Consider the following 16,238-nt stretch of genomic DNA (forward strand, 5'->3'; position numbering starts at 1 on the left):
TCCCTCACTACAAAGGTAAATAGTATAGCTGGCCTGTTTTCTTTGTTTAGAGATATTTTTTTTCTCCCCAAAAGAAAAACTTTCTATAAGATTGCTGAGTTGCAACATAAAGTTCAATGCTGCCTTCGAAAAAAGAAAACCAATTACACTACTAAGTACCTATGAAGTTTGACAAGATTAGTTTTTCTGCACATTATTTTGAAGATAAAACAAGATAAGTAAGCCTCATTTCCCTCATCTATAAAACTGGTGTTAAATACTCACCATACAATCTCACATAATTACAATGATATTACAAAGAAAGCACTTTCCAAACTAAAAAGATTACATGTACACATAAACTAATCCAGGAGCAAGATCATACCTTTCCTCCTTTTGCCAAAAGGCCAGATACACTTTTTCTTGTAGCTACTGCATTGCTGATTGTGCTAAAAATCATTTGAAGCAACAGTACTGTACAAATTCCAAAACACTACATGCCTAAGTGAGAGTTCACTAGGACTGGAGCTCTGTTTTTAGAATTTAGTACCCCTCTTTCTGTTGGGGCATAAGGGAGGACTGAAAAGGGAAGAGATCCTTCAGTAAAGGTTATTTTCAAAAGAATCAACTCATTAAAAAAGAAAAAAACCAATCCAAAGCTAAATTCAGAGTACAAGGTAAGCTATGTTCCTAAAACAACGGGGGACTGGGGCACCTGGGTGGCTTAGTCGGTTAAGCGTCCAACTTCAGCTCAGGTCATGATCTCACGGTCCCTGAGTTCGAGCCCCGCAATGGGCTCTGTGCCGACAGTTTGGAGCCTGGAGCTTGCTTCGAATTCTGTATCTCCCTCTCTCTCTGCCCCTCCTCCACTCACACTCTGTCTCTCTCTCAAAAATAAATAAACATTAAATAAGTAAAACAGAGGGGGACTGCCTCAGCTTGTTAAACAGGACTGTCCTTAACTCCTTTCATTAACTTCCTGAAGAGTCTCCTCTGGCTCACTGCGGACCATTTGGGCAAGAAGTAGGCAGCACAAACAGGCCTTTAGCCTCTTCATCCAACATAGCAGAAATGGGAACTTGACCTAGCACCTAAGAAATGCTTTTACTTTTTCTTACTAGTCACCAAAAAGCGAACAAAGGAAAACACGTGAATAAGTTCTATTCCATGCTCCATGGTCCCACAGAATCCCTGTTAAAGAAGTTCTGGGCTACCTCCCAGACACTACATCAGCCCTGTAGCAGACCTTTTAATTGCGGTTGGTTGGTTGTTGTTGTGGTTTCGTTTGGTTTCTAAAAAGGTTACAGGGCAACGTATCATCTGACAGAAGAAAGAAGTTGAAATGTCTCCATAATGGTAATTTTTCCACTTTCAAACCATCTTTAAGTTTCTATATGGCAGGCTCAGTCAGAAGAGCATGCGACTCTTATCTCGGGGTTGGGAGTTTGAGCCCCATGCTGGGTGTAGAGATTACTTAAAAATAAAATTTTTGGCTCTTTCAGTTGAGTGTCCAACTCCTGATTTCAGCTGAAGTCATGATCCCAGGTTGGTGGGATCGAGTCCCACATTGGGCTCTGTGCTGGGCGTGGAACTTGCTTAAGATTCTCTCTCTCCTTCCCTCTCTGTCCCTCCCCCATTCTATCTCTCAAACTAAAAATAAACAAACAAGCTTCTTTCTATCCAAGCTCTACAAAGAGTGAGTGTCCAGATCTTAAGATGAAAATGGAATTCTCCCAGGTTGGAGGTCTTTCTTCTAGGAACATGAACATAAAAGAAAACAGCCTTTTCCCCCTTGTGAGTGGGAACTGCTTCAATCAATGAGCTGCCCTCTTCTTTTACTTCAAGATAAAACAAACAAAAAACAACAAAAAAAGAGGAAATCACAAAGAAAAGGATGGAAGATCACCTAAAAGGGCTGTGAGAATGCAACATCATTTAAAAAGACTCAGCTGGGGGGCGCCTGGGTGGCTCGGCATCCGACTTGGGCTCAGGTCATGATCTCACGGTCCGTGAGTTCGAGCCCCGCGTCGGGCTCTGTGCTGACAGCTCAGAGCCTGGAGCCTGTTTCAGATTCTGTGTCTCCCTCTCTCTCTGACCCTCCCCTGTTGATGTTCTCTCTCTCTCTGTCTCAAAAATAAATAAACATTAAAAAAAAAAAAAAAAAGACTCAGCTGGGTCATCACTGCTGCTTTGCTAGTCGTTTTGCAGATCTATTTATATGAATGCTACTTTAAGAGCATGCATAGGAAAAGAAACTTATAACTAAACTATCACTCCACTTTCAACATCATCAAAGTCTTAATTTCCTTTGTGGTGAGTGTCTTTGCCATTTAATGTGAGGAGTCTCAGGAGTAACTTAGAGGGCTGATTTTAACTGTCCCTAATCTCTATCAGCAACACTTCTTGGCCAGATCTCTGATTTGCAAAGCAAAGTATATGGATAGCTTGGCTATGTAGTTATGGAATAAAGGTAGTATACTCTGTTTCTACTGTCCTTCTCTGCCACTTATTAGCTGTGTGACTCTAGCCAAGTCATTTAACCTTTCTGTGCCTCAGTTTCCTTATCAGTAAAATGGGAACAATAATAGTACCTATCTCAAAGGATTGCTGTGGGGATTAATTAAGTCAACATTTATAAAGCACTTGAAACCACTTCTGGCCTATGGCAAGTGCCTTGCATTTGTTATATAAATAAATACATAAAATTAAACATTTTGGCCATTTTCTCATGCCCTTCAGCATCAGGATTAGTCATATTTTTAGCTAACCCCGCAGCTTAAAGAAAACTAAAGAAATCAGAAGGATTTTAAAGGCAGCAATTCAGTGCTATAACCACTCAAAAAGCTAGATAGGAAAAATTCAAATTAGAACAATTTTACCTAATGATGCAGAAAACAAAGCACATGATTTGGAATTAGGAAAGAAAATCTGGGTTCTAGCCCCACCTACATTACTAAATTAACAGACATCCAAAGCAAAACAACTAACTATAGTTGATCCTTGAACAACACAGGACTTAGGGATACAGATCCCCCATGCAGCTGAAAACCTGGGTATAACTTTCGGCTTCTGTAAGACTATACTACTAACAGCCTACTGTTGATTGGAACCCTTACTGATACATAGTCTGTTAATACCTATTTTGTATGTTATATATTTTACCTACTGTATTCTTACAAAAAAACTAAAGAAAATGTTACTACAAAATCATAAGGAAGAGATAACACATTTGCAGTACTGCACTGCAAAAATCCACATATAAATGGACCAGCACAGTTCAAACTGTGTTGCTAAAGGGTCAGCCGTATTGTTTCCCTTTCCTTCTCCATATTTAGGATAACACTCAAGCTACTTAGCTCAAAGTCTGAGTTAAGGCTCTAAGAAGGACATATATAAAGGTACTCAAAAGCCTTGCTATTTAAAATATGACTGCCTACGGGCACCTGGGTGGCTCAGTAGGTTAGGCATCTGAAAATTGGTTTCAGCTCAAATCATGATCTCACAGTTCATGAGTTCAAATCCCTGCATCAGGCATCAAGCTGTCAGCACAGGATTCTCTCTCTCTCCCTCTCTCTCTGCCCTTCCCCTGCTTGCGCATGTGCACTCTCTCTCAAAATAAATAAACGTTAAAATTTTTTTTTTAAATAAAACATGACTGCCTAGCCAGCAGCACTAGCATTACTTGGAGCTTGTGAGAAATGCAGACTCTTGGGCCTCGCTTCAGACCTACTGCATCCAAATCTGATTCATATGAACAATAAAGTCTGAGATGTATACATGGCCTAAAGTGTTAAGCAAGAGAGCAAAAGGGTAGAATGTAGACTCTGGGATGTACAGTTATCACAACCAAGTTTTATTTTATTTTATTAAAAAAAAATTTTTTTTTTTTTAACATTTATTTATTTTTGAGACAGAGAGAGACAGAGCATGAACGGGGGAGGGTCAGAGAGAGAGGGAGACACAGAATCCGAAGCAGGCTCCAGGCTCTGAGCCATCAGCCCAGAGCCCGATGCGGGGCTCGAACTCATGGACCGCGAGATCGTGACCTGAGCTAAAGTCGGACGCTTAACCGACTGAGCCACCCAGGCGCCCCTACAATCAAGTTTTAAATCCAGGTTCTGTTATTATCATGCTGTGTTACCTTGGCTATATGGCCTAACTTTTCTAAGTCACAGTTTTCACATCTCTAAATTGGCAATAATAGAGCCAATTTCAAGGGAGAGGAGTAGACTGTATAAAATAATCTGCATGAAAGCATCCAGAACAGTGCTTTCTGCATAAGTGAGTTCAATAAACATGTGTTTCTTAGAAATGTGTTGGCCTATTACCTAACACCTCAAGTGTCACTACTCTCTCCCAGAGTTGGATTCCAGGAAAGAGGCAGTCAGGCCTGAGGAAGGGGTGAATGGATAATTCCCTCTACCTGTAGAATAGGAAATAAAGCCCTAATTTCCTTTTTAAGAACCTTAAAAACCTACTGATGAAGAGGGGAGGAGTCTCAAGAAGTTGAAACAAATTTAACTACCCAGCTGAAAAAATGACTAGAAAGGAGATGCTGAAGGACTGTCACACCCAAGGCTACACACCTCATTTCATCTACCACCTAGCTGCCAAAGAGACCAGCTCAATAGCTCTGTATAGTACATGCAGGCTATACTCACTGATGGGACAGGTTACAAACCTCTGAGTCATCCCTGAACTTTCACCTACCAGCTCCTCCCCTAAGTCCGGAGGTGTGGCAACTAGGCTTTTGACTTCTGGTAGCATGCCACGTGTAGAGTCACCCTACTGGAACAGCTGTCAGGTGAATCAGGGAGTCACCTCATTCAATAGGTCAGCTCCTTCATGGGGAGAGAGAGAGTGAGCTGTTTCCAAAGACAAGGGCCTGGCTTAGATGTCTGACAGCCATGTTTCTCTACAGGGTGGGGTAGGGTGGGGGTATTACAATCACAAAGAGGTTTTTTTCAAACCTCAAAACACTGCCATCTCTTGCAAGAACTCTTCTACAGAGTTTGCTACTATTGATGGAAGTGAGCTGTGACTCTCAAATGTACTAGAACAGAAAAATATAACTAAAAGAACCTCTAGCTTAAAGGGCCAAGGGAGGAAAAGGACTAATAGTACATGCAGGAAATTCTGCCAAAGACTTGCCTACCATACTTAGGGTATTTCTGGAATAAGGTATGCGCAAAATCGCCAAAAAATCATCAGAAACTCCTGTATCCTCCCTCAAATTCTCAGAACAGAATCCTATTTTTTGTTTTTTGTAAGATTTTATTTTCAAGCGATCTCTACCTCCAATGTGGGGCTTGAACTCACAACCTCAAGATCAAGAGTCACATGCTCCAGGGGCATCTGGGTGGCTCAGTTGCTTAAGTCACTGACTCTTGATTTTGGGTCAGGTCATGATCTCACGGTTCATGAGATTGAGCCCACATGGGGTTCTGTGCTGACAGCACAAAGTCTGCTTGAGATTCTCTCTCTCCCCCACTTCTCTCTCACAAAAATAAATAAATATTATAATAAAATAGAGCTGCACACTCCACTGACTGAAGCCAGCCAGTGCCCTCAGAATCCTATTTGAATAAGCACTTAATAAAGTGGTTATTTCCCTCTTACTCACTCCTCTTAGCCTGTTATCATCATTGGTCCACACCTAGGACCTTTATTCCACAGGAGAAAAGCCAAATTTTCTTTGATCCTCCATCCTAGACACATTTAGACCATGTCTTACAACATATGCAAGAGCTCCAGCATTACAAGCTTGGGAGAGATGCTCTTGATTTTAATGGAGCCCTTGTCCTTCATCAGAAAAAAGATCAGAGCTCGGGGCACCTGTGTGACTCAGTCAGTTGAGCAACCAACTTCGGCTCAGGTCATGATCTCAGAGTTTGTGAGTTTGAGCCCCCGCATCGGGCTCTGTGCTGACAGCTCAGAGCCTGGAGCCTGCTTCGGATTCTGTGTCTCCCTCTCTCTCTGCCCCTCCCCCTCTGTCTCTGTCTCAGAAATAAATAAACATTAAAAAAAAATAAAATAAAATAAAAAAAAATCAGAGCTTGCCAAGCCAGCAGAACGGGCTTAGCTGATGAAGCAAACATAATGCACTAATAACTGGTAGGAAAAATCTTGTGCTGCAAAGGCTTGCAATGCAGAAGGAACAACTTGCATTAAGGGAGAAAGAACACACATAGGACAAAGGCTCCTCTCTCCCCAGAACCAGGTCAGAGAACTAAAGCCATTTAACATCTGTTTCACAATGGTGATATTGGAAGTCGGCCTGCACTACTTGGTCAGGCCACTTAATAGCGTGAGCACAGTAATATTCAGATTTCATACTTTGACCTCCATACTCACAGGAGTTCCTTAATAATTCTACCTAATTGTCATTTTCTAACAGAGTCTTCCCTAAAGATTCACTCCAAGGAAGACCACGAAGGACAGGAATTCAACCTCAGAAAAGAATCAAGAGCCCTAATTTTGCTTTCAGTAGAAATCCTAACTGTTCTTTAACAAATATTTTCTAAACACCTACTTATTCTAAATACACTAAGTATATGCTAGTGAATAAAGTATATAGATAGGATCTGCCCTCCTCCTACTTTCTTGGGAACTAGAAACTGCTCTCACTTCCATTAGGAGTTCTTTTGTAGTTTCAGCACCTAACACTTTGGTCCAGAAATTTACAAGATACTTCTGAAAGCATTTGAAAAAAAAGCCTAGAAAGACAAATCTAGAGAAAGTAGCCTGAACGGACTATTGCCTAGAATAGTTATTTTTGAAGTCAAAATTTTGAAGTCAAATTTTTTTAAAATGTTTATTTATTTAATTTTTTTTTAATGTTTATTTATTTTTGAGACAGAGAGACAGAGCATGAACCGGGGAGGGGCAGAGAGAGAGGGAGATACAGAATCTGAAACAGGCTCCAGGCTCTGAGCTGTCAGCACAGAGCCTGACACGGGGCTCGAACTCACGGACTGCGAGATCATGACCTAAGCCCAAGTCGGACGTTTAACCGACTGAGCCACCCAGGCACCCCAAAATGTTTATTTATTTTTAAGAGGGGGGTGGAATGAGAATGAGCGGGGGAGGGGCAGAGAGAGAGGGAAACAGAGGATCTGAAATGAGCTCAGTGCTGACAGCAGGGAGCCTGATGCGGGGCTCAAACCCATGAACCCTGAGATCATGACCTGAGCTGAAGTCAGACTCAACTGACTGAGCCACCCAGGTGCCCTTGAAATTAATTTCCAAAATAATCACTAATTCCAAAAAAATAAAAAAGCCCAAATACACAAAGTTTCATATATACATTCAATAAAGTTGCAAACAAGAGACCTGTATGTGGCTTTACTGGCCCACCAGGTCAGTCAACAGAAGTGCTTGAAAAAATACAAGTTTCCAGATCCCATCCTACCTTTGCTGAATCAGAATCTGAAGAGAGGACTAATGAATGTGCAATATGAACAAGCAACCCAGGTGATAATGCCCACTGTGAACTTACAGAACTTTTAAAATGGTAACACGTAAAAAGAAATACGTGTTACCAAAGAAATAAAAAGGAACCTAGGGGTGCCTAGCTGACTCATTTGGAGGAGCATGTGACTCCTGATCTCAGGGTCATGACTTTGAGCCCCACATTGGGTGCAGAAATCACTTAAATAAATAAACCTTAAAAAAACACACAGGGACCTAAAGAATTCGGGCAACTGAGGGAAAAACTGAAAGAGTCATATGTTAAGAAAGCTCTATCGCTAAGGCTGCCTCACTACTGTTTTAAATTTCACATCCTACTATATCACATAAAGCACTGAACTAGGTCAAAAATAATTACTATGTAGCTCTAGAGATCCACCACATCTGGCTTCCTGCCTTCTGCCCATCTGAACTAGGAATGCCAGCCTTCTCTTCTAATGATTTACTTCAGCAATGCTCACCTCACTTATTCTCCATATCCATGCACTCATCCATTATCAATCTAAAGGCCACTAGGAAGAACAAATGCAGTCATCCCACCATTAGCACACAATGAGGCTTTTTACTCTCCATTTTTCATCTTTAGCCCATCTAGTAAGCATCAAGGAACTGCCATCACACTTTGGGTAGTCTGAGATTTGGGCACTTGCCTTTAAAAGTTCTAGGCTATAGGAGTGCCTGGGTGGCTCCATCAGTTAAGCATCCAACTCTTGGTTTTGGCTCAGGTCATGATCTCATGGTTCATGAGATCGAGCCTCACATTGGGCTCTATGCTGACAGTGCAGAGCCTGCTTGGGAGTCTCTTCCTCTCTCCCTCGGGGCCCTCTCCCCTGCTCATTCTCTTTCTCCCTCTCTCACACACACACACACAAATTTTTTTAAAAAGTTCTAGGCTGTAAGGGGCATCTGGTTGGCTCAGTTGGAAGAGCATACAACTCTTGATCTTGGGGTCGTGGGTTCAAGCCCCATGTTGGGTGTAGAGATTACTTAAATAAACTTAAAAAAATGTTTTTTAAAAACTAAAGTTCAGGGCTATAAGCCTAACTACCATTTCACAGAAAAAAACTTGATCTAGTTTTGTTGAACCCAATTTCAGACTAGGATTCATACTGGAGATGTTCAGTAGTATAGGTCTACTGTAAAGGAATCATGGGTTTCAATTTAAGTGTCTTGAAAAGGTCTAGAAATCATATAAAAACACTTTTGGCTTGATTTTCTCAAAGTTATCGAACACCCTAGCCTGGAGGAGCAATTCTCAACGGTACAAGATGTAACTGGGGTTTGTTGGGGTGCTTGGGTTGCTCGGTGGGTTAAGTGTCTGACTTCGGCTCAGGTCATGATCTCTTGGTTCGTCAGTTTGAGTCCTGCATCAAGCTCTCTGCTGTCAGTGGAAAGCCTGCTTCAGATCCTGTCTTCCACTTTCTGCCCCTCCTCCACTCATACTCGCTAATTCTTAAAAATGAATAAACATTAAAAAAAAAAAAAAAAAGTAACTAGGGTTTGTTAAGTAACCCTAGGTTACTTGGTGTTAAAAGAGTCCAGAGATGAATTAGTGGCCATACTCTAATTTCCAGCCCAAATCCAGGCCTGGGTCACTTCTGAAAAGATAGTACCACAAAGAGAAGGCACCCAGAGCTAATACTAAGGCCGTTGCTTAGTATGAATTCATTTGGATAAATAAGTCAAAGAATCTCAAGGTTCTGAATTAGTCTATCTCTCCAACTCAGGTGTTCATTAAATTACCTGAAAGTGAGTACGGTAGAACAATACAATGACTGGCATTTATGTCACCTAACATAGTTAAAAAAATCTCTTCTCAGGGGCACCTGGGTGGCTCAGTTGGTTAAGCGGCCGACTTCAGCTCAAGTCATGATCTCGTGGTTTGTGAGTTCGAGCCCTGCAGTTGAGCCTGCTTTGGATTCTCTGTCTCCTCTCTCTGTCCCTGTCCTGCTCACACTGTCTCTCTCTCTCTCAAAAATAAATAAACATTAAAAAAAATAATAAAATAAAAGTCCGACTCTTGATTTCAGCTCAGGTCATAATCTCGAGATTTGTGAGATCGAGCCCTGCACTAGGCTCCAGGTTGGGCTTGAAGCCTGCTTGGGATTCTGTCCCTCCCTCTCCCTCTGCCCTTCCCTAGCTTGTGCATGCTCTTGAATGCGCACATGCTCTAAACAAAAAAACAAAACAAAACAAAACAAAAAACCCAACAACAACACCTCTTCTCAGAAAAGTGAAACTACATCTGACCTTGAGAATCCAAGTAGTAGGGGTCAGTTTTCTCAAATCAGAAAGTATTTATTTTTGCCCCTTTAAAGCCTACCTTAATAGCAAAAGTAAAACTGAGTTCCAGTTAACTTGCAGGCTAAGCTGGAAAACTCAGGCAGGTGCTAGCAATGCTGACAAAATGAAAGGCTTCTTGGTATCCTGGTCATTCTGCTTAGATCTCAGGAAATTTCCACTCCTGTGTTTTTTGAGCTTTGCTAATTTTAAGAGTCAAGAGCCTTCAAATGGCTTCTAATTTACAGGTTTCTGGGATCCTCAGGTTCATCCCTAACAGGAAAGTAAACAAAACAATAATGATTCTACAATTATATAGTACTGTCATCCCAAAAAGCGTTCTGAGCTTCCCTAGAGGCTTAAAGGACAAAATAAATTCAAAAGGTAAATTCTAAAGGTTTTTCAAATTCGCTTAAGGGTTAGATTAACCGGTCTGGGTTAGCAACTCTGAAATGAGCTAATTATAGTGTCATGTCCCCTATTCTGCCAAAACACTATCTAGAACTTGCTTCATTTCCCAAGAGACTTCCTTACCCTGTTCCCTGGCAGCAGAAGAAGCAACAGTCAAGTAAGACAAGTATCTCCCAAATGATCAGCCTCCACCTTGCTGTTGGGTACCTGGAAGAACCCCAGTGTAAATTCTACAGGCTTCACCTTATCTGTCAACCATGCAAGATAACACACAGCAAGTCAAAACCATTCTAAGACTTTCCTTTCCTTCAGGTGCTGGCAGGTTTAATCTGCAGAAGAGAAAGTATGAGTTCTTTGCAGAAGTCAAGGTCACTTGTGGGACTGTCCCTACTTGGATTAGAAGACTGGAACTACCCCCCCTCAACACAGCAGTTTCTCTACTTAAAGGGCTAAGCTACCCAGTGACAAAAGTACTGGCAATTTGAAGTTGAAAGTACCAAGCAATAATATTCATATAATACAAAGGCAACAAAATTCGAGTAAATTAGGGCCTCAAAGAATGACAGGAATCTCTCTCCTGGGTAGAGTAGACTTAAGAGCAATGGCTAAACCTGAGTGAGAGAGTAGTAAGATTGGTCATGTGACTTCAGCAGTACTATCTCCTGCCCAGTTATCTTCACTTACTGGCCTGCAGTTTGGAGGAACAATCTTTCTGGTTCTTTCTCCAATCATATATGATAATCATGCAGAAGGTTTTACAGAAGGGCTCCACCCCATTCAAGCTCCTCCTATATGAAGAGTAAGTGCAAGAGTCCCAAGGACAAAGAGGACCTGAGTTCCACTCCACCAGAGGAACTGCTAAAGCTTGGTCATTAAAAGCTTCAAAATTTGGGTTGGAGAAACAGAAAAAAAGGCAGTTTGGGAACTGACAAGGCCTTCCCTACAAAGCAGAAGCTGAAATCAGCCACCGCTCCAGCTCTGGTCCAGGGACAGTGGGCACATCTCTTCATCCCTGCCACTTCTACCCCCTCACCCCCTCCTCCAAACAGGCCCTTTCCCTAACTCCAATAGAACACAACACCTATGTTCTCCACTGGCAGCTCCTTTGCCCAGAGCTCGTCCACGCTAGACATGCAGGGTGACAGCAGAGGCCGGGCTCTCCACCCGCCCAAGACCGCATGCCGGGGGCGGGCAGCTCTCTCTTCACCCCGAGGGGCAAAAGGCCAACATAGCACATGGCCCTGAGTGCTCCACAGAAGGCTGGCGGCCAGCCAGGCGCAGGGCCCCTTTAAGGAGCGCTGGGGTGCGTATGGGTAGGGGAGGGAGACCCTGGCGCTGAAGGGCCTGCAGTCGTCTGAGCCCCACCCTTGGGCCGCGCGCTCCTTCCCTTAGTTGCTCACCTTGGCTCCAAAGAGCCGGGCGGCCGCAGTGAGTAAAGCCATGACGGGCGAACTCGGGGATCTGGTGGGGAGGGAAGGAGGGGACAGAGCTGCGGCAGGAACGGGAGCCGCCGCCGCTGCAGCAAAGGCCGCGCCGACGGGTGGACAAGGTTGAAAGGAGGTGGCTGAGGGAAAGGGTAGACAAACCGGCGGCGGCGCCCAGCCCGGGGTCCTCAGCGAGGCCCCGCCTACTGCCCGAACCCGCTCCCGCCCCTCTCAGGGGACTCGCCTCCGGATCGGCCATTGGTCCGGCGTGTGTGTGGGCGGGACCTGAGCCATAGACAGCAGTTGTTGCGGGCAGGATTGGACCGCCTGGGTTAGGCTAATTAAGGATGGGCGCGGGGGAGGGGGGGGGCGTGTAGGTGACTAAGTATGTGCCTGATAACTCAGTTAACTTCCTTCTTAGGCTTCCCTCTTGCCCTTAACACATTTGGGGTTACTTCTCAAGTTAATATGAGAGAAAAAGTCCCAAGAACTCCGACCTTGGAAGGTCCTCGGAAGCCAATCCTTTAATATACTATCACAGCTACTGATCATTGCCGGCACCTCCTACCCCACTGGCATACTTTCTTAAAGAATGTCTTTGGTCAATGACTTAATGGCCATAGAGGTGCCGTCATGTGGACAGAGGCTATGATGCCAGAGTTAGCTGCTTGATGATCATTTGAGGTCAGCAGAGGCCATAGTATTATAGATAGTAAAAGACCCCAATATATGGAGAGGGAAAGCAAAGGCAGGAGCCTGAATATATCCAGTGTATTTATGGGCTGTCAGTTCTGCGTCTGGTGCCAGGAAATCCAAACCTTACAGATGCCCCCATAATATGAAGGCTTCCAAGGGTGCCAGGCTCAGTTGGTGAAGCATGCCACTCTTGATCTCAGGGTTATAGGTTCGAGCCCCACATTGGGTATAGACATTACTAACATAAATAAAATCTTTAAAAAAAAAAAAAAAGGAAGGCTTCCAGCACAGGCCAAAACCTCTGGGCCCTGGGCATTAGTCTCACTGCCATTACAGTCACATAACCCCAGGCAGGCAGCCCACCCCACATCTAGCCATAAGATCAAAAGCTGCAGACTAGCCCCTCATCCAAAATTAGGCATTAAGCATCCTATTTGTCACATCACTTCCTTCACTCCATCACTCCCATAGAGCCTCTGGACCCCTTCTCCTACATGGCTGTCTTGTATACACTTATCCCATGCTTCCCAGAGACCATTAAATGAACCTCAGTACTAAATTGATCTTCTACATTGCTTTTCACTAACTCATCTAGGTAGACAAGACCTCAGGACCTTTCTACCTCCTAAACCCATCACTGTCATTGACCTAGGTGCAGAGGGAAAGTGACCCAAGGACCAGGACACCTAATCTACAAACCCCAAGCTCCAAATGAATAGTCCTTTTATCTCCTCACATAGCAATAACAAGGTTCAGAAGTCTCAGTACCATCAAACCAGGTTTAGATAGACCCACTTTATAAAGAAACTAGTTTATAGCTTGGACTTGGGGAAAGAGAAGGAGAAACCACCATTTTCTCTTCCCAATTTTCCTTGTACCTAGCTTCACAACTTACCAACCAACACTCCTCTGATTCGGAAATCAGATTGGTAGGTCTTAGGAAAGAACTACATGAAGAGAAGCAGCCAAGCAGTGCCCCAAAGGAACACTGACCTCAGCTACCTTCTCGGTGACTTCAAAGCTCCAATGATCAATATTTGCTCCCAATTTAGCATCTCACAGAGGATTTCCTCCTAACCCTAGAATAGTCTGGCCTGGTTTCTGCTCTCTGGTTAATTATCCACAGAGACTAACCAGAGGCCTGAACTCCAGTACCCCAAAATACAAGAGGCATTTTCAGGATGAGGCTACCAAAGAGTAATTATTGAGTGGCCATAAGGGTAACCTATTTTGGAGCTCTAGTCACTGGCGGGAGGGTGGGAAACAGCAAAGCTCTAAGCCTCTTGACACCATGTCCTGGAGCCTAGTGCTATGACTACTTTATGGACTTGTTTTGAAGTTGTTTAGTCCTGACATCCAGTCCTATAACGCCAGTGAGAAAGCCCAGGGATCAGGACTAAATGTGATCTCCCAGAAGCTAGCTTAGAATCTCTTTCTAAACGTGAATGGGACCTGGGGAGGAGATAAGAAAGTTAAGGGAGGATTGGCATGAATAAAGCAGCCAAATGAGCTTTAGGTCTAAATACAACTAAGTGCCTGAGAACTAGTGGGGCAGTGGAGAGAAGGCTGAGCACTGAGGTCATCTTGACCTTGGGAGGACCTCTTTAAAATGGACAGAGGTGATGGTGCCCCCTGGTGGCTAAGGGTAAGTGGGAAAATGCAGCCTAAGCTTCAACTGAAAAGGCCTGCATCAGTAGATCAAACTCCTGTATTTAATAGGTAACTAAAATTTATTGAATACTCATAATTTCCAGGTACTATCTAAATGTGGTACATGCACTATCTTAATTAATCCTCACAAAAACTCTAAAGGATGTAGGTAATGTTAGTATCTCTAACATTAGTTAGTATACAGAGGAGGAAACCAAGGTTAGATAAAGTATTCTGCTCAGGACCATAGCTTGTAATTGCCCAGAAGCTGTACCTTAACTACTAAGCTGTACTGTTTATATGGTGATGACTATGAATTATCAGCTGTAACTCAGGAAGGGGACTTCTGAATCACTGTTAATGGTCTTCTGGGCACATCAACTCAGTGTGTTCTGTATTTTAAATATTTTCTAAAATAAGGAATAATCTTACTCAACTATAAAATGTTTGTACATCCATACCCGAAATACATGATAAATTGGTGACCCTCCCAGAATATATAAAGGTAGGAGAGACAAACACTTAACACCTAAAATGACTGGTGGGGTAGAATGGGTTTCTTATTACAATCAGTCTGGAAAAATATAATCAGTCTGAAAGGAGGATATAATGCTTTTTCACTCCCTCCCCCCTGCCCAGTGCTTTTTCATTATTGATTATTAGAGTCAGAGGGCATGGTAGTTTTCAAGCAAAAGTACTAGTGTACACAGCCACCAGGAACTACATGGAGACTCCACTATAGGAATGAGATAGAAAGACCCATTGGCCTAGGGATAAGACAATTGCTAAGATTGAAGTCTTGATTCCCTAAGACACAATCTCTTTGAACTTAGTTTCTTCATCTGTAAAAATGGGAGCAACATCTATTTCTTAGAATTGTAGAGATTAAGTAAGGTGTATGTGCTTGTTATAGGAGTATTCAACATAAACTAGTTCCTTTGCCCTGGCTATTCATCCCTGTCCTGTATTTAAAGGATTCTTGTCCTTGCTCTGAATCCTTTTTAACAGCATAAAAATTCTCTAAAATTTATTTTTTAATTTTTTTTAATGTTTATTTATTTTTGAGACAGAGACAGAGCATGAACGGGGGAGGGTCAGAGAGAGAGGGAGACACAGAATCTGAAGCAGGCTCCAGGCTCTGAGCTGTCAGCACAGAGCCCGACGCGGGGCTCGAACTCACGGACCGTGAGATCGTGACCTGAGCCGAAGTCAGACGCTTAACCGACTGAGCCACCCAGGAGCCCCTCTAAAATTTATTTTTAAAGGACTGGGTTTTCACATGATAAATCTCCTACTCACATCCAGATATTATTGAAAACTGTATCTGAGAATGTTTCTTTCAGTTCTAACATTTTACTGATAAACTCATTTAGAAGGCATCTAAAGCTTAAGGTGTAACCAGATATGCAAGGTTAGCATTTGATCTACCAAAATACTGGGCTAGAATCATTTGTTGTAGGGAGCCTCCAGAAACATTCAGATAAATTCATGGATTCCTTGTGGTAACTCGTGACATGAATAAAGAGATGTGCAAAGAGTATCCTCCTAACCTTCTGAGGATCAAGTCAAGGAGGATAATGTCCACTCTTCCCTATGTAGGACACACCCCTGTGTAGCAATGGCAAAGACTGTTGAGCTGGAGAGTTCTTAACAGCTGTACCTTGACAGACTAGTGAGGTGTATCACAAGTAATTTATTACCAACTAACATTACTTTATTAAAGCTTGTGAATTATTTGCTATTTTGTACATTAAAACAATTTTGAGTTCCCTATAAGAGTACTTCCGCACTTGTGATAAGCTCTCTGATGGAAGAGTTAAGTTTTTAGACAGGAAGCAGGCAATGGACAGAATCCTGGGTATACTCACAGGGGTATGAAGAATGTGAACATTATTCACGTGCATCACAGAAGAAAAAATAGTAACAGCTGGTCTGGAAAACAGACTTGACAGGATACCGCATTTCTTATGGCTGATGAGAGAAGAAGGAATTAACACTAGAACCTGAGTTGTCAACTAATATCAGGATACTTGCTCTGAACTAGTTCATGTGTTAGATTTCTCAGGGATTTGTGACATGAAAGCCTTGTTGAACACATTCGCTTTGTGTGTACAGGGTATTAAGAGAAAAAAAAGACTTAAAACAGAAGCTACTTTACAGCTATATTAGATCATATTGACAGTATGGAACATTAGCCTCTTGATCCAATTTTGCCACTAAATACAGACCTTCAGGACCTGTGGTATCTCTAGGCCTCAGTTTCTTCATCTGTAAAATGGGCAGAGATGAACTATATGACCTCCAAGTTCCCTTTAGATTCTAAAATGC

The 16,238-nt window shown here is 42.7% G+C and overlaps 1 protein-coding gene across 1 annotated transcript in view; it reads right to left on the minus strand.

Moving 5' to 3' along the window:
* CS (citrate synthase) overlaps positions 1-11,760 on the minus strand; it is a 28,037-nt gene extending 16,277 nt beyond the window's left edge. The window contains exon 1 of the mRNA XM_060657271.3: positions 11,541-11,760. Coding sequence (XP_060513254.1) covers positions 11,541-11,582 — 42 coding nt within the window. The 5' untranslated portion in view covers positions 11,583-11,760. The remainder of the gene's footprint in view (positions 1-11,540) is intronic.
* Between the last annotated feature and the right edge of the window lie 4,478 nt (positions 11,761-16,238).

The sequence above is a fragment of the Panthera onca genome, chromosome B4, assembly GCF_046562875.1.
Source record: "Panthera onca isolate mPanOnc1 chromosome B4, mPanOnc1 haplotype 2, whole genome shotgun sequence".
Classification (NCBI taxonomy): Eukaryota; Metazoa; Chordata; class Mammalia; order Carnivora; family Felidae; genus Panthera; species Panthera onca.